This window comes from Phaethon lepturus, unplaced genomic scaffold, assembly GCF_000687285.1.
Source record: "Phaethon lepturus isolate BGI_N335 unplaced genomic scaffold, ASM68728v1 scaffold41283, whole genome shotgun sequence".
Lineage (NCBI taxonomy): Eukaryota > Metazoa > Chordata > Aves > Phaethontiformes > Phaethontidae > Phaethon > Phaethon lepturus.
Genome location: NW_010527879.1, coordinates 11625 through 31053, shown reverse-complemented (window position 1 = coordinate 31053; position 19429 = coordinate 11625). Strand labels below are relative to the sequence as shown.

At 36.6% G+C, this 19429-nt stretch overlaps 1 protein-coding gene across 1 annotated transcript in view; it reads right to left on the bottom strand.

Annotated features, from left to right (window-relative positions):
• Positions 1-1323: 1323 nt before the first annotated feature.
• The window catches only part of HSD17B4 (hydroxysteroid (17-beta) dehydrogenase 4), a gene marked incomplete at both ends in the record, with an annotated part of 29060 nt that continues 10954 nt past the window's right edge, over positions 1324-19429 (bottom strand). Inside the window, 5 exons of the mRNA XM_010283500.1 lie at positions 1324-1462; positions 3392-3481; positions 5881-5967; positions 6271-6377; positions 9747-9816. Coding sequence (XP_010281802.1) covers positions 1324-1462; positions 3392-3481; positions 5881-5967; positions 6271-6377; positions 9747-9816 — 493 coding nt within the window. The remainder of the gene's footprint in view (positions 1463-3391; positions 3482-5880; positions 5968-6270; positions 6378-9746; positions 9817-19429) is intronic.

The following is a 19429-nucleotide window of genomic DNA, read 5'->3' as shown; positions in this document are numbered from 1 at the left end:
AATTTGCAGTAACTTTTCGAAGATTTTGGAAATGTTTCATTTAAGCTCCTAACAGTAGTCAGCAAAAGGAAACATTTAAAATATTAGATTACCTCCTCCACCCTCCTTCCCACAGGGAGTTTTAAGTAGTTCCAAATTTGTATAAAACAGAACTGAGGGAACAGGACAAAGAAAAGTTATGTCTATTTAATCTCTTTTAGCTAGGGAAATAAGCTTTGGAAGAAGGCACTACTTTCCTCCCACTGCTTCAGTAGGAAACAGAAGAGAGGACAAGCTTTGTTTGAAAAATGGAAAAGGCTGACTCTTGATTTACTCAAAGGAGTACTCCCCTCTCTCTCAATGGCAAAATGGCAAATGGCAAAAACATCCACCTGTTTCCCCTCTAATAAAACTCGGTCTCATGAGGCAAGTAAGGCTACTACTCAGGCCTAAATCTGTAAGTGTTCTGTGTTCAGCAGAGGTTTTTCTTTTTTTTCCTTTTTCTTTTTCCTATGGAAAACATTAAGTTCTACTAATAGATGATTTAGGACACCTCAGCAAAAAAACCTGAATAATACCAAAGACAATGAAATATATCCAATTACTAAAATTAGACTGCTTTTTGCAAAAACACACATCCTTAGAAGCAGAGCACAAGACAATTTAGAAGAGAAGTTTTTTGAGGAAGTAGTTTTGCCCCCATCAGACCATTTCACGTACTTGTATAATCCACTTTACCAGGAAATACTTCCCCTCTGACCCATTTTTATTGCAAGTTTTAGTCTTTCTTCATCAACCCAGTCGCATGCTTAAAGGATGGGTAAGCATCATTATACCTTTTATTATGCCTTGATCTCAGAAAATTTGAATGGAAACAAACTGGGCTACATTTTCACTGAAGTGACAAGAACAATACAGTAGAAATAAATAGTTATTTGTTTTAGATTAGGTAGTGTGTACATCAGCAGCAGACTGCTGTAACACAGAGCTCCTAGTAGGTTAATTTAGCCTGCTTTTCTACGTGCAGTGGCGATCCATTCTGGAAAAAATAAATAGAAATGCACTGAAGTTCTAGAGGATGGTTTGCCTATGCCTACATCTAAACAGGCAAGTTACAGAAATATGTTCCTAGAACGGTTAGTAACTGCCATTATGGAACGTTATCTGACCTCCTTGTCACTTGTGCATTCAGTATACATTCAGATTTTTAGGTCCCAGTGAATATTCGTCTACTACCTTATGCTTATTTTCAAGATATCAGTTTAATTAGAATGAGTATAATTAATTAAATTTTAACTTCATTAAAAAAATCCATCAGGGCATTACATAAAAGATACAACTTACTCCATTGCATTGCTGTTTTTCCATCTTTAGTGATGTCCCATTGGAATATGGCATTTACTTTCTTTACCAATTCATTTCCGATCTCTTTTACACGACGACCAATTTCTTCAAACACAAGGTCACTCTGCAGCCCTGCAGTCTTAAAAAAAAGAGAGCAAGTATGAAGAATTTAAAATTGAAACTCCATTTAAAAAGTACTAAATATGTCTATTAGTTCAAGCACTGTGTCCAGGAAGGTCTCTATTGCAGAATTATTAAATGCAATTGAGGTTTCTTCCACCACAAATAATCACCTCTAGCAACTGTCAGCACTAAAGAGTACATTCAAGCAGAAAATGCTTCATGGACTCTTCCTTGAGAATTATTTCAAATCTTGCTTTTGCAGTTTTTGTCATTTATCACTACAATTTAAGATATGTTTCATAATTAGAGATCTAAGGGCTTCTAAATTGCCCTTTATTTGCCTTGGAGGATAATCATTGCCACTTTTTCTATGGTGAATAGCATGTTAATTTATAGAACACAAAAATGATTTTACCAGTACATTACTTTAATTTGTGGAAGATGGAAGAAACATAATGCACTATGAACACAGTCGGAACTCCAATGTAGACACAATGTGTTTATCATTTAAGAGTGGGATTAACTACATTTACATTTTCAGCTTGTTCAAACACATATTATTTTGCAAGCCTTTCATTGTCTGCCTTTAACAAATATTTGTATTGGATGAAATGCTACACTTTAAGAACCTGCTCCAGTGACATTTTTCATCCTGTAATTAGAGCAAAGATGCTCTTACAGATTTAGTTGTTCTGCTGTACCTACCTGTACACCAGAATGCAATACTCCTCATGCTGTTATCTTGTCACCTCTTTGGTTAGGCCTAACATTTTCCATTATATAACATCTAAATTTGCCAATCATCACTCAAGCTAGTTTCCCCTGGTGGATGTCTGCCTCTGTCAGCAAATGTCTGCCAAAGCACCTTAATTTCTCAGAGTAAGCTTAAAGAAAAAAAGCTTGTTCTGCCCATGTTAAAAAAAAATCTTTGTAATTATTTCACTGAAGAGTTCTAGTGCTTACATGTTAGAACTTCAAAAGCAGATTTGTCAACAGTTCAGAACATCAGAGGACTAAACACAACCAGCAAAAAGAAACAGGTTCCAGGAATATATCACAAGCTTTAAATGAATGGCACTCAGTACTTCATACACTTCAATGCATTAAAGTTTCATCCTTTGTAGGCAGGCGTCAATGGGAAAAAAAGATATGGTTTATTAAGGCAATGCACTGTGCACCTGTGGCTTTTCAGCCATATTAAGAACCCAGGACATTCTCAGAATTGCATGTACAATACTGTCTTTTGTGGCACGTCCAGTACCCAAGGCTTAATGCATGTGTGCAGAGATTTTGTTTAAAATATATATAGTATAAAGTGCATGTGCTAGGCCTAACCACATGTACAAACAGCCATCAGAGCCTGCTTTCAAAATGATCCAATGACAAAACTGTTCCTTTCTATGAGTATGCTATTTCATTTTCATTTGTGCTGTTCTTCTAATGCCTTCCCGCCACTGTCCCCATGTCTCTCTGAAAATATCGAGAAAGAAAGGTCACACTCTTACAACTTACGATGAGTCTGATCTTCAACATCTACAAAATAAAACCAAAGTGCTCATTTTACAGGTACAGCCCCAAATTACAGGGACTAATTTCAACCTTACATTATGCAAGTGCTCAAAGCTTGTGACCCTCACTGGTGCATGCCTCACTTGTTTTGTAACATACACTGCAATGCTTATTCTAACAGTTCAACCGGCATCAAGCAGTTCAAACCTCATCAGCAACCCTATATATCTTAAAATGTCTGTATTTTCCCCCTCAAATAGATCCATGAACCTCTGTATCTTAGACAACATGTGTGTTCACACCTCTGAACTCATATACTCATCTAAGTACTGCAAATAAGACTGGTAAGTGATCTAAGCACTTTTCCTGTGTTTTTCACAAAAATAAAATCTAACTATGCTGCTTAGTAAGTTAAGACTTCTGTTGCTTCCCCTACCTTCAGAGGCTCTCGAGCAGAAGGCTTATCCAAGGCTGGTACTATATCCACATAGCCTCCTGCAATAGCAACTTCTCCAGTCTCTTTGACCTGTGGTGGGAGAAAAAATTACATTAAGGATGTAACGTATGTGCAAAAATTCACAACAGAAGGGCAACCAAGGAGGCTTCCCTAATTTTTAAAATCAGACATGAAGAAAAGAGAAAACATAAAATTTCCAGAGTAAGAAAAAAACACCCCATAAATGCACTGTAGTCTTGAGGCAAGTTAGTATATTATGCTTTGCAAACAGCTCTTCAAACGAAGTAATTATTTGCTTCTTGAGAAATTATGCTGAAATATATTGCTGGTTTTCAGTTCAAAAAATGGTAGAAAAAGCTTATTTATCTGAAAATGTACCTTGTGTTATAAGATACTGTTAGTATTACTTCATAAATAGTTCTGAGAAAGTCATTGTTCTAAAATGTTTTTCCTTGAGATAGATATGCAGCTGTCAAGAGTTCATCTAGACAGTTCTGCTATCTCCAGGTGCCTTACATGGCAACTTGTACTAGAAACAGTTTTTTAAACATTGTAGAACCAGAAAGATTACAAGAAGAAAGATGAAAAAATACCAGAATTCCCTTCTGTTTTAATTTCTTGAAATAGTTAAGTCAGAGAAGAAAATGGGTTTCACTTTGGCATTGTCTTTTTAAGTGGTCTGACAAACCATTCTGACATGTCAGCAAACAGAAGATGGCAAAATGATTCACTGACAATGCAAATAGAGTTATATGATAAATACCCAAAGCAGAGGACTATCCAGCATCACAGGCTACCTTATTGCACAGGTGAAATGAATACAGAAAGACTACATAATAATGATTAGTCAAATCATGCCTAGCAGCTTGTCACCCACTGCCACTGCTCTTCAGACAATGCTGAAAATGGATTTAAACCAGCGTATCACATTTACATGTCTACTTTTAGTTGAGTTTAACCAGAGTTTATTACAAGTACAAATATGGCTTTACTTCATACTAATCCAAGATGCAGTAAGACACAGAATTCTGCACAATTTGTTATTGTTGAAACAAGGTGGTTTTCTATAATCTGTTTCTGTAGCAAAATCCCCCAAAACTCTAAATATTAGCAATGACTAAACCAAGCATAATAACAAATCCAGCCTTTAAACATGACAAGACATCCCACTACATGTACAAATTCCAGAGAGCTTGGAAGCATATCATGAATTCTGTTAATTTACACTGTACATGCAAACCCTCAGAAGTAAGTAACTGAAGTCTAGAAATTCTGTCAGGACTGGGTGGTAGTGCCTTTTAAATATATCTATGCCATCTTCAACACAATAATCAACAAAGCTCATTTGAGGCACCAAACTGTCTTGTTTATGACTAGTAACCAGTAATGGAGAGTTTGTACATAGTAGCCTCGATGTTGTTATCATTCCGAAATTCTATAGCTGCTAACACTCATCAGGTCTGCAAGCAAAATTTACCTCCTTCAGTCAACATTTATTCCACAAAGCTGTATTCCTGTGGAAACAGCAATCCTATGTCCTTTTGATGACCCTCCTCATTTGATTTAGCCTGCACAATCCTCCCTGCAGCTGCAACTACCCTGCTGCTGTACTCTCTAATCAACAGCTGGCTACAGCTTTACAGAGACGGGGTTGCAAAACTGCCAGCCAAAGCAATGTAAATTGCATCTGCATCAGCCAACAAAAATACCAGTATCAAATGACAGTTTAAGAAGGTCACAGTGTCATAGGAAGCTACAACTGAAGCAATTAGAATTTACTTTTTGTCTCTACATGGAGTATTTTACCCTTAGCTTCCAGTAAGTATCCTATCAAGTGTAGGAGAGGATTACAGGATACCCCCACAAAATGCTAACAGCAATGCAAAAGAAAATGCAATAATGCAAAACCTGAATTTATAAAACTGTAAACTCTTTTATTGTAGGTAGTATGTCCAACTGCTATGAAACTTCTATTTTTAAGTAAGTAGTTCTGTGCAGATGCAGTGCAAGTTTTTCTTAAAAGCTAAATTTGTAGAAGTTCGCCTGCATCAGCTAACAGTCAGGAGCTGATTTAAGATAAACAAAAGCTAAAAAAAGATGCATACACAAGGTTATGATTAACTGCAGAAAGTAAGTACTAACTATGCTGACCACAGAATGACTGCTTTTTGCTCTTCCACAGTGGACAAACACAGAAAATGCAATACAATGAGAAATTGCAATGAAATGAGTTCTCATATTATTTAATATGAAGAGTGCATTGTCCTATGAGTATGATGGTATTTTTATTGTAATCTTAGTGACACCATAAAATAAGTAAGAATATTTCATTCTATTAACTTAATTTCTTTACAAAACTTTCTTCAATGGTGTGCTTGATGAGCCACTTTTTTTGCTTCCCCTGATACCCCCAGTCTTTTAACCAACACATCATTCTCTAAAGCCCACAACAGTGAGTGTGTTCTGACCTTGGTCTGAAAATGGATTCTATTTCCTTCCTTCCACATTTCTGTTTGTAAAGTTTGACCTGGAAAGACTGGTTTTGCAAAGCGAACCTGAAAAAAAAAGAAAAAGTGGGGTTATGAACAGATCTGTCATACGTACAGGCAAAGCTTAAAAGCATAGGCTCTACTGAAATGAGAAAAAACAAAGAGAAAAATCAGTCAACTAGCAATGTAGAAACCCTAAATATTAGAGTAAATGTACTAGATAGAGGCATTAAAATGCATGCAGCAATGAGTAAAAGTAATTGTGGCAGTTAAGACAGTGCAAAAACCTTTTCCTACCCTAAAGAATCTTTTTTGGCACTAAAACCAGAAAAATCAAGAAAATTAACTGCAAAGAATGAACACACAGACCTTGATCGCCTTGAATCTGTTCACATCATTATTTGCAAACTGCTTCAAAACGTTTCTAGCAGCAAACCCAAAGGAGCACAATCCATGAAGTATAGGCTTCTTAAATCCTATTTCAAAAAGTAACATTTTAGCATTTGTAACATTAGGAGTTTGCATGTTGCTTCTACATATATCTGTATTTTATTCATAGTATTTTCCACCAATGATGTTCTTAATCCTTTTCTTTTTAACATAATTTAACTCACTGAAAAAGTGTCTGTTACCATTTGTTTTACCTACTTTGAGGCAAAAGAAAGCGCTCACTGAGAACTGGCACTCCAATACTGCCTGTCCTATGTAAGATTCACAAGTAGAATTAGTCCTTGTCTGTAGAGGTGACAAAATGAAAAATCAGGAGATTTGCTGTTTTAGTAGAAGTGCATAGGCATGCAGATACACAGTTACATGTAAGTATGCGTATCAAGGGTAAGAGATAACGTAATGATTAAAAAGTGGTGATACTAAGATTATTTGATGCTTCCTATTTTTAATTCCTACTCTTAGTTGCCAAAAGTCTTCAAATATAGTGCACACTTCAGAATTAACTTGTCTTTACTTAGAAGTGGAAAAAACTCTGAAAAGATTTCAGGTATTTTGAATACGTCTAACAAAAAAGAGAAAAAAAAAATTACAGCGTTTTGTTTATACTGACATTTCTGGTTACATTTCCTTTCACTTCTATGCTTTGGAGCAGGAGTTGAACTGTGGCAGAGGATAATCTTTGTATTAGCGTGGAATCTTTTTCCAGTCCTGTCAAAGTCTGCCAGAGCAAACCTTTGAAAACTGGCCTGAGATTTGCTAAAGTGCAATGGTTCAGTTTTAAAGAAGCTGCTTGTACTGAGTATGTTCTGATCCCTTAACAGGTTGCTCTGACCTGACAGGGCGTATGAACAGTAACAGATCACACTTGCAGCAGCCCATAGATTCAAGACAGGTCTGTCCAGCTTTGGCTCTGAAACCAGTTGCTTTGCCTGGAACTGATGTGCCATTCTGAGCTGCCAGAGTCTGTTTTTCCTGTGCTCTAAACAACTCTTCCTAGCATCTACACAGCACGAAAAGTTGTCCCAAGGGACAACAGCTGGGACAAAAAAGCAAAACCAAAAGCAAACAAACAAAAAGCAGGAGACATGAGAAAGTCTAGACTGCAGAGATTCAGAAGATGCCGAAGAAGAAACCACCTTCAAGACACAAAGCCACTAGGCCTTAATGCCGGCACACGGCCCAAAGGGAAGACAAGACTAGCAGGAGTAAGGAAGAGAAAGAGACATGTTGACTCATTAGATTAGGAGAGGAGACATGACAGAAGGACAGGCTAAAAGGAACATGAGGTTTTTTTCTCACTAAGTATTCCACTCTGATCATTCTGCCATTTGTTTCCCATAAAATATTTGAATATGCACACTTTTAATAGCACACTCTTTTTTTGTACATTGTGCACAGGCTATTTCTGAAAGCACAAAGATACTGTGCAGTCAATTTTAAAACAGATAACTGCTGTTATTACAATATCATCAGTATTCGGTATCTCTCATACAGAATGTTATAGTGACATTTCGCTCTTTAAGAGCTTAGCTCAATTCACCAAGCAAGAACCAAAAAACACCACTATTTTCAGAACTCAGAAACAAATACATACAGTCCTAGTCTCTCCAGTATTTTCTTTATAAAACTAATGCATACTCAAAGAAAAATACATAAGGCAATCAAGTTACTTTTTATCTAGACTAAAATGAAAACAAAGTAAATGTTGCTTTCACTTTCTGGTATCTCAGAAATACTCACAAGCTACAGGAATAAAGGCACAACAATATAAACAGGTGTTTTCATATAGTATATCGCCTCTAAAACACTGTCCACAGGAAGACTTAACAATAATCCTGGAACAAGCTGAGAGCATTACGCTCGAATGCTTGCTTCCAGTGCATGCTGGTGAGAGAAGTCAAAAAGGATATTTACAGAGATTATAGACAAGAAGCTGTGTGAATATGCCCAAAAAATAAAGCTTTTGTGTTACTAGAAAAAATATTCATGGATTATCTCTACAGTCATTTTCTTCTTTGCTTGAAGCCACATTTAGTATAGGTATTTGAGTGGGAGATTGACACGCTTCCAAAATCCAATGCGGCAGTTTTCTGTTCAGACAAAGAGACTACCTCATCTACAGAGTTAATTTCATTTTTCACTGTGTCTAAGTGCCAGTGGTCTTTCTGTGAGCAGGTAGAAGATTTCTACTTCTCTTCTTTTGTAAGGTTTTTATAGGATTATCATCATTATTTTAAACACTGGGGTTTCAATTATAAACATGTATTTTTCTCCTCCAGCATCTTCAAGAGTAAATAGGTGATTCCATCTAAATATTTATCCAAAATCATCAGCTGAGTAAACAAACAGAATAGTTTAATAAACCAGGGAAATCTCTTCATAGACTAGTATTTGATTATAATTGTTTATTAACACAAATTTACATGGAAATATACAAACCAGAGTTAAACAAACAATTAGTATGCATTTATGAAAGGAGATGATTTGTGGAAGTATGTTAAATGCAATCTGAACAAGGAAGCATAGCTCTGCTCTATTTATCTTGGTAAGAACACCATACAATGATACTTCTATATTAAAAAGAAGTCACCGGAAAACTGCAGACCAATTATTACAGAGCAGTATTTTAATGCAAAATTTATGATGATAGCATACATATTCAGGAACATTTCTTAAGTAAATCAAAATGCTCTCTGCCTGGAGTAATCACACTATACTACTAGCAAAGGTTGAAAAGAACTCTGATAAATACCTTTACAACAGAAATTTAAGAAAACAGACCTTATTTTAGTAATTAAATTTCTGCAAGAATCAGTTAATGTAGCCTACGGACTGTTGCTTTGGCACATAGCATTACATAAATGAAGAAGCTACTGCACTAGTAAGAGATGCAGTTAAGCAGTTTTATAGGAAAGAAGGGCTAAAAATCCCCTCTCTTCCACCCTACCGAGATTTATTGGGATTGAGAAGATTATGCAGAAGCACAAAAAATTCCACTGAGACCAATATAATCTCAAATTTATTGAGATGGAAAGAATTATCTATCAAAGCATTTCTAGAAGTTCTTCTGAAGCTTTTGATAGTCAATTATTTCTGCTTATGATACAGAGACTGTAAAGATGTGATAGTGGCAACAAATAAGCTCTAAAAGTAAAACAGGGTAGGAGGCAGGTTTCTACTGTAGGCAGAGTCCAAGCATCATTCCGCATTCCTAGCTACAAGAAGCAATGCTTTAAAGTGAAGTGTCAACAGAACTGACGTGACTAAGAACAGCTATAAAAAAGCACTGTTTTTCCAGCTTGTTAAAGATGAACAGACTAACTGAAAAAAAGATTAAAAATACATTTACATCACTCTTCATCCAAATACTAATACAATGGTATCCCTCAGCTCACCTCCAAGAGCAGCAAAACTTGGATCAACATGTAAAGGATTCCAATCCCCACTCAGACGATATAAGGCAGCCTGCAGAAACAGGAAAAAAAAAAAAAAGGGGGTTCACTATGCTTGGCAGAAATAAGCAGGAGTCGCTCAAAAACTTAGGATAGATTTACAAACTTATCACAGTTGATCCTACTAGTCCTTACATAACAGGTAAAATTGAAATTAAATGTTATTGTGCACACAAACTGCCAAAGCTCCAGGGAAATGTGCCAAAAACTGTGTGGTCCTGGTACCTAAGAAAATAATACAACTGCTTAATGGGAGAAAAAGCAACCTACTCTGCTGACATACAGATCGAGCTTCACTAAAATTTGGCAATAGTGAAGTAATGAATTTTCTAGAATTAGAAATAGGTTCTTTAGCTTGAAGTGTAATTTTAAAGAGTCTTGTCCCATGATGGATTAATCCACAATTTTTTTTTAAATTACATATGAAAAAAAATTTTTTTAAACACATACATTACCATGCTTTTTCAACATTTGATTCATCTTATAGAGATCAGAAATATCCTTATCCTTCCCTTTGAAAAGTAACATGACTGACCAATTGCAATACACTTCTCTCTCAGCAGCTTCATGGGTAGCTGGTCCCAATATTAAAACCAGACAAAATTCCAAAGTAAAACACCAAGCTTTCTAGAAGACTTTTTCTTCATGTTAAGTATTCTCTTTCACTAGTAAGAAGTGGAGAAATGCAGATTTAGTGTATTGTGTATACTATAAATGTGAATAAACCCAAGACATGATGAAGAATATGGCTACAGTACTTCAGTTTTCTGTCTCTCTGTGTCCTTAGAATATTCATTATCAAATCTTCTATTTGCTGTATGTGTACAGTGGCCAGCAGTCCATGAGAGGCATGACAAGCCAACCTGTGCATCTCTCTGGACTAAAAACTTATTCCCTGATCATCAGATTCCAGTGAAATCCAGTAACTAAATGATTCTGGAGTACTCTCCCAAAAGGACAGAGAGAATTGGTACATCACACTAACCAACACTAGTGAAGATTTCAAGAATTTAGTAGTTTTATATGATGGCACATACAAATTGAATATGAATTTAATTGGAAAGAGCTTTTAAACTGAAAACAAATTTTATTTTATTCGAGTACATTACTGGCCTTTGGAACCTCTTTATCACTACACATTTTCTCCAACCATTTTGGACTGGGTTTGTAAAAAAATGGTATGTATTTATCCAAACAACAAAAAAACCCCTTCCACTAAATGATGTTCGGAGGAAAGAAACTAACAGATTTCTCAAAGGGAAGGAAAAAAAAGAAAGATTCCCCATAGGAAATATTTTCTGATATATGTTTAACACTGTTTCTTCTATCAAATCTGAAGCAAAGGACAGTATAACTAAAGAGGTTCTGAACTTACAATTTTAATCCATAACATATTTGTTTTATTTTTAATCTGTTAATATTCAGGTCCATTTCTTCAAGTATATAGAGCTTTCACACTAAGCTCTAATTCTCTCTTATTTGTCCTGGTAGCTATCATTAGTACAGCAAGTGTTTTGAATCTCATTTATGGTGGAATGTAGAACAGCTTGTCACCATTCCTCTATGTGAGAGTTGGATACATGAACTAAAAACAACAAGAAGAAAATCCTAAACTGCACCATAGCTTAAGCACGCAAATCTTAGAAAGGCAAGGACTAAGCTAATACTCCTCCATGGTTGCTTACATTTACTCTTTTTGAAACAATTTCCTTTTGAAAACAAAGATATATAAGTAAGGTTGGGTCACTGGATCTGAAATTTCTAACTGTAATTCTACTTTCACCCAAAACATATATTTATTACAACTTCTTTTTTTAATTATCTTCTAATTGATCCTATAAATTCTTAGGAAAATTAGTAAAGACTGGAAATTTCATACTAATGTAAGACTACAGTTCAGTTGTGTCTGAGTTTGACCTTCCAAATGGGACATACAAGAGCACAAATACTTTTCTGAAGGAACAGGTAACATAAAAATAATCTTATAGCATGACCAAGAAGTAGAAATAGCTAAGGTATCTCAGCTGGTGAGAAGAATAAAGCCAAGATCTCCAGAAGGCAGTATCTTCCAGTGCCAGGATTCTAGCCAGCAATGTACAAGCCAAATCAAGTCCAAAAGAGCAAGCCAAGTGGACTGCCACAGAGGCCATTCTATAGGGGGCCCTCAAGGAGTATGTAGTGAAACTCATGGCGCTGGCTGAGGGTGGAACAGGAAGACAAACTGAGATAATGTAAATATTTACACTCTACTACACCACTAAGGCTGCTAGAGTGAAGTGATGAGTGGAAACAGACAGCTGGAAATGGGCTAACAACTACCATCCATGGAGAGCACCTGCTCCTTCACTTACTTCTCTCATCTCAATTCTCACACAAATAGAAGAAAAATGGGCAACTAAGAGTGCCACCCACACTCCCACACATAAAAAAAACCACAGCAGCAGGGTTTCAGAGAAGAACACACACATGCTGCTTTTCTGACTTGCTGTGTCTTCACTTGTTCTCACTCCTCCCTGAAGTAGTTGTTAAAACTGTTTTCACTGTCGTAAGGTAGAGATGAGCAGCTTTGATTTACCACTAGCTTCTTTGCTAAGAGCTGTCTAAGGCCTTGATGCCATCAATATCAAGGTTATCATACTATGAAAGAGGCTTTTAGTGAGGAACAGACCCTTAGTTCCTTTTTTTAAAAAAATTAAAAACTGAAAATTTGACATGAGTTGCTCTTGGCAGAATTCTACAAATTAGAGTACCACCCATTATTACTGAAGTTTTCTTTCAAGAGAGTCTAAAATCTAGCAGCAAATGGCCACTCTTGAGAACTAGAAAATAAAAATTGCCAGATGTTAAATAATTAAATTAAATAATTAAACTACTTTTTAACTAAATTAAAATTCTAAGGTCTCACTTTCATTCTTCCATTAATTTGAATTTTTACAAAAGCTGTCAGGAGGCTATTTTCTGTTGTTTTATTTCATTATTGTTACATTTTAATTCAAACTAAATAACATTCAGTTATAATACTGGAAAATTCTATTTATGTATGATAAAAAAGACATCGTAGTGTTTTAAGCTCAAATCTCAACTTAAATCTAGCTATGCAGTTGTTTATTACTAAAGCTGTAGTAAGAACTAGTCATTTATTTGGGGTGATAACAAGCACTGCTTGGGACACAATACTTCTACTAAATGCTTTTCAAAATTAATGTAGTAAAAAATACTTGTGCTTTGCTAACAAAATAAATGTTCCGAGAATTAAATGTGATCAATGTATTTAACTAAAAGTCTGACACATGAATATGGGAGATGATACTTCTCTTTTTGTACTTTCAACAACTAGAGAGGCACTGGTCACAGCTAGAAAACAGACAGGCTGAACTGAATAAAACATTTACACGAGCAGGTTACTCTAGATTCAGTGCAGCCAAGTCAGGTCTGCCAACAAACTTCTTTTCGTTTACCACAGTCTTTGGTATCACTTCATGATATAAATTGCATTACATTCCACATGAGAACAGAATTGTTTTAAAGCCTTGTTGGCTCTACTTTCTATATTCCTTGAAGAGTGACATTTCCTGAAGTCCTGAGTGAGAGCATTAAAAAAAAAAAAAAAAAGTGATGCATCCTTGGAGGATGACAAGAGTCAATTGATGTGGGGCATTAGATTGAAGTTAGTCATAATATAGTTAGATTGTTCTCCAATTAATAACACAAACTGTCAAGTCTCATTTCCTAACAATTTAGGAGTTCTGCCAGACCGCAAAAGAAAAGGCGACATCCAACCTGTCTGTGCCAATTTTTCAGTCTTGCCTGCAGACTGCAATAAAGGTCAGGGGTAAAGCTAACGAGAAAGGAAGTTAACTATCCATATTCCCTTCTAACTAAGGAGAAAAAGAGCTCTGCCCAATTATCTTACCATGTATATGTGTCTATACGAATACAAGTACATATGTGTGTGTACATGTATGTATTGTATACTTTACAGTAAACAGCTTATTTCAGTAAGAGTAAGCAGACAAGAAATCTCATGAAGAAAAAACAGCAACAAATCTAATGTACACATTTCAGTGAGCTCTGATTTACACTAAGAACAATGAATGTTTCCAGTTAAACTGGCAGTGTTGATGCTTCAAGACCTCAAATTTAGCACAGTATGTAAGTAATTCACTGCACTTAAAAATAAGCAGTTGCTCTCTGATTATCTGAGATCCTCATTTGCCATATCTTCTTTCATAATTAATTATCTCTGTTAGGGTAAGGATTGATACTAGGAAAGAGCAATTAGTAGAACCAAGACATAGAAAGATAAAAGGGTTTATTTGTTCCTCCAGATAACCAACTATTTTTCTGAAAGTAGGCGTACGTGGAAAATAAATGAAACAGACAGTGTAAGAGGCTCGTAATAGTTTCCAACACCTAAATATATTTTGTGGAAATCAGGATCACACATGATTCTGCTTTTTAACAAGACTATAGTTAAGAAATACAAGTGTACAGTTTCCTGGACTACCTTAGGCTTGCAATTATATGTTCTTAGTGGTCTGGACTATCCAAACACTACTTTATTCCCTACATACCTTTGACTCCCTCAAGAATAAGAATTACTAAAATGTTCAACTAAAACACCTTCACATACACAGCTATAAACAGGAACAGGTATAATAGGCATAAAATGTAACTATATCTTTTCTTCTTCTTCAACCCATATTATTCATGTCTGTACTGTTTATCCCTACCACGTATTTTTCAAATTTAAAATCACCTTATATATTCTGGCACAGGCTTCATAGAACATTAGCTTGTTTTCAGTAGCATGGTAAATATACAAGAAGCCTTTCCTTTAACAGTGCCTCTCTTAATCAAAAAGAACAAACCACTTTGGTCTGAGAAACTTCAAATGGAGTAACACTTTTTATATCCTTTACTAAGACATGCATTGATAAGGGAAGGAAACAAACTCTTGGTAATGAAGAGCACCTTGTTTAAATGAAATGACTGCCAGTACCTTTTCTTTTTTATCATCTTACCACATGAAATTCTAGTATAATCCAAGCCCTCAACTAATTATCAAAATTGCCATGATAGAAAATTATATTCTGAGCTTCTCAACAGGAATAAAAACAGGAGGGTGTATGTGTGTGCACGCTCGTGTGTCTGTATAATCTTGAAATCAGCAACATAACATATAATGAACTTTTAAAGTAATAACTATTACAAACACTCATTCACTATACAATTTACAGGGTTCTGAGAGTATCATCTCTGCATACTGAAGTCTCTAGACAAATTAGGAAAACGTTATCAAATACTTGCAATGGCTTCATATCCCTTTGTTTTGCTTATATCATCCTTTGTTGTTAAGCACTTTTTTCTGGCATGCTCTCCATACCTGTGAACATACTGCAGCACTTCATTTTCTCTATCATGAAACAAATTATTTATGCTACAAACACAAAAAAAAAATCACCTGAGGCTCTCAGGAGGCTCTCTTGTGCTATTCTCTGAAGTTAATTTAAATTTACATGTTTTCAGGCAATGCTGTACTACAATCTTTACAAAGCAGGACATAAAAACCACACTTTGTCCTGTAACCATCCATGCACATGTTTTCATCATCTTCTCTCTCACATGACTTTATTGCACTCACTCAAAAAATTACCTTCACTCAAAACATCCACGTTCCTGTAACTTTTTTCTTCTAATCTGTTTAAAATAAGCATAAAATCTTTCCATGGAAACAAACGTAAGATGGAAATAACCAACTTTTTTTCCCATATAATGTTATCAATTACTTATTCTATCTATGCATATCCTCTCTAAAAACACACACAAATATTTACATGTGCTGAAAATGAAAACACAGATGAAATCTGTGTAGAATAAAAGATGACTTTCCACAGGTAAGTATCTGCATCCTAATTACACAGAAGCTTGTAAGGGTCTTATCACACCATCCTCAAAGTAAAGCACTGACTCATAGTACTGAGCCTGTTGACAACAGGCAGAAAACATTTTAGAGTACATTTTAGTTTAATAATTCATTAGGCTGTTAAACGTTTCCCATGCACCTCTTTGCTTCCAAGATGTCTTTTTAATAAGAGTTTATTGTAAAGTCCACTTTTTTACAGCAAACTAGATTTGTGCATAATTGTCTTCACAATTGTTTCCAGTTACATTAAGAACTGCAGTCTTAGCTGAACTTGACACAGTGAAAAATTAAACTCAGGTAGCTAGAGGACAGCAGTATCTGGAAGAGGACTGCAGGACTGAGAATGACTCAGTAAAGGAAAGACAATCCTGCAGTCTTAGTCACAGGATGCTGATGACACTACTTGATACCTGGCAGGTGCCAACTATTTCCTCCTCTTCCAGAGGAAACAGAAAAGAACTGTATTTCAGGGAAAAAAAAAACAAAACACCAAAAAGCAGCAATTTCTTCACACCCTGCCAGTCAATGCTTGATCTATATCTGGAACAGAAGGCTTTACATACTTTCTATATTCTATTCTGATCAGATTAGTCTAGGTGTGAATTTATTGAATCTCTCTAAGAATCTCTGAATGGGTAAAAGAATCACTATATTCCCTAAATTGGCTTTTTTTTGGTGCTGCTTCCTGTATCACATTCTCAAAACTCACCATCAGATGCTATATGCCACTCCTTTAAACACTCTCTACAATTAAAATGCCTCGAAAGTTTATAAACATCCTTGCATTATAGACTAGAAACCATAAGGCAGCAGAAGAGGTCGTAACTGTCAGCAGCACAAACCAATTCCAGCTGTCCAATTAAACATTTGAAGGCCTAATTCTTCAAAGCACATCATGTTTTTGAAGTACACAGTACAAGTTCAGAACAGAGCTTCTATGAATTTCAATTTCAGCCCGTGATGCTCAGACACTCTCCTTCTAGTCTGACTCTCAAATTCCATTGTCTCATCCTCTCCTATGAGCCACCGATTAAGGAGCAGCCATGTCTGAGTGCTCTGGGAAATCTGGGTAACAGTTGCCCACAGACCATAAGAAATTTACAGACAAAGCAAAGAAAATCCATTCTCGAAGAACTGCAGCTCCAACCAGTCACTAACCATGAGATCATTTTGGTCTCATTACTCAGAACACAACTTCTTGCAACAAACAACATAGAAAAAATGACTTTGCCATCTCAGCTCATGCCTAGAGCCCTCTCTTTGCCTGGAAGGAGTTCTTGAACAAGAGGGAACAAACACTCCATTTACGCCTGCATGACTGAAAACTGTATCATAAAGCATTGCATACAAAGGGGATTAAGACTACAAAGAAAGCAAGCTTTATTTGGAATTTTTATCTTTTTAGAGACTCTGCAATATTTAAAACATTACTGTAGTTTTCCAAATGAAAGCAATTTAAAAATGAAAGGATATCAAAAAGCTGTTCCTCAAACAGACCACTATCAGTCTCAGGTTCATCAGCTTTAACAAGGAATTTAAAAATTGTTGAAAGCAAGGATAGCCATTTTTCCTGACCCTGGAAACCAAAGAGCATAATTATCATGTGTTTGAGATACCAAGTTGCATGGAAAAGTAGCTCTGGCAGAAATTCACATGTGCTAGCTCACATGACACTGCTTTGCACAGACTTATAAAAGGCATCATTGCATGTACACAGCTGGTCCCAAAGCATGGTAGGCGGAGACACTGTTTTTCAAAATCTACCTAAATGGTCTTTTCTACCTCTTTGTCTATTTCTCCCTATCAAGGTAAGTAACAAACAGACAGTGTCAGAATTTAAAGTAGGAGAATGCTTTAGTTAAATACATGATACTGTTGCAAGCAAAGAGAATTTTTCAACTGGCAACCATTTCTTAAAATTATTAAATGAGCTGACATTAGCAAAAAGAGAGAGCAGAATGGAGATTCTGCAAATGGAGAGCAGAATAAACTCCCCATAATCCAGGAGCAAGCAGTTAACTCCCTGCTACACCATCTGGACACCCACAAGTCTATGAGACCTGGTGGGATCCACCTGAGAGTACTGAGGGAGGAGGGGAGAGAGGAGCGAAGAAAAAAAAAAAGCCACTCTCCATCATTTATCAGCAGTCCTGGTTAACAGGGGAAGTCCCAGATTGACTGGAGGCTCAACAATGTGATGCCCATGTACAAGAAGGGCTGGAAGGAGGAACCCAGGAACCACAGGCCTGTTAGCCTGACCTTGGCACCTGGGAAGACTATGGAGCGATTCCTCTTGAAGGGCACTAGAGGCCATGTGCAGAACAACCAAGGGATCAGCCCCAGCCAGCATGGGTTCATGAGAGGCAGGTCCTGCTTGACCAACCTGATCTTCTTCTATGACCAGATGACCCGCCTGGTGGATGAGGGAAAGGCTGTGGACGTTGTCTACCTGGACTTTAGTAAAGCCTTTGACACTGTGTCGCACAGCATTCTCCTGGAGAAACTGGCGTCTCTTGTGGCTTAGACAGGTGCACTCTTCGCTGGGTAAATAACTGCCTGGATGGCTGAGCCCAGAAAGTTGTGGTGAATGGCGTTACATCCAGTTGGCGGCTGGTCACAAGTGGTGTTCCGCAGGGCTCAGTTTTGGGGCTGGTCTTGTTCAATATCTTTGTGGATGATCTGAGTGAGGGTATCGAGTGCTCTCTCAGTAAGTTTGCAGATGACACCAAGTTGGGTGGGAGTGTGGATCTGCTGGAGGGCATGAAGGCTCTGCAGAGGGATTCTGGACAGGAAGGACCAACGGGCTGAGGCCAACTGTACGATGTTTAACAAGGCCAAGTGCCGGATCCTGCACTTGGGTCACAACAACCCCATGCAATGCTACAGGCTTGGGAAGGAAACACAGAATAGTAAAACTGAAACGATTTCTTGAAAAATTCCATTTCGGGGGCTACTGTTGTACTGTTTATTTATTGTCACAACATTGTGTATTCTGAATAGTAATTACAGTATTTGAAGACAAAAACCAGTTTATTTCTTGGTAGGCAACCTGCACAATATCAGAATGCTCTGAGTTCCACAAGCAAACAAAAAAAACCCCACAGAAAGCCCCCACAAACTCAAGACTCCCTATCTGTTTCCCTCCTCAAAAGTGACGTGCATCACTTGGACATCATCCACTTTAAATACACATTGCAGCTTCTTTTGTGTGTTATCAGAAAATGAATGCCCAAGAAATCAACACATTTGGGAAGGGAGGGAAAAGAAAATTCTACAGAGACAAAACTCTCCACAGATACAGGTCATTCACTGCCTGTGATTCTTAATTGCATTAGGAACCATTCAGCAAAATCTTTTTGACTGATTAATTTAAAGCCCTGTTTTGAAAACGGGCAGGTCAAGAGTAGCTTATTGATACTGAAGATCTGTAACTACATTAAACATTCCCTACAGGGTTGAAATTGAATGATTCATTTCTTGCTAAACAGCTAATAGTCAAACACCCTCTAGACTTCTTGATCTTCTGTCAAAAGGTCTATTGTATTCAAAAGATTTATGGCAGTGTATCTAGTAAAGCATAGCTCAGGTTACAGAAAGAGAACAAGCTAGAAAATACCACAGCACATGCACATCTCTACAGGGCAAAATGGAAAAAAACATCACCTAGTTCTTTGCTGAAAAATTCATGACCACACAGAAG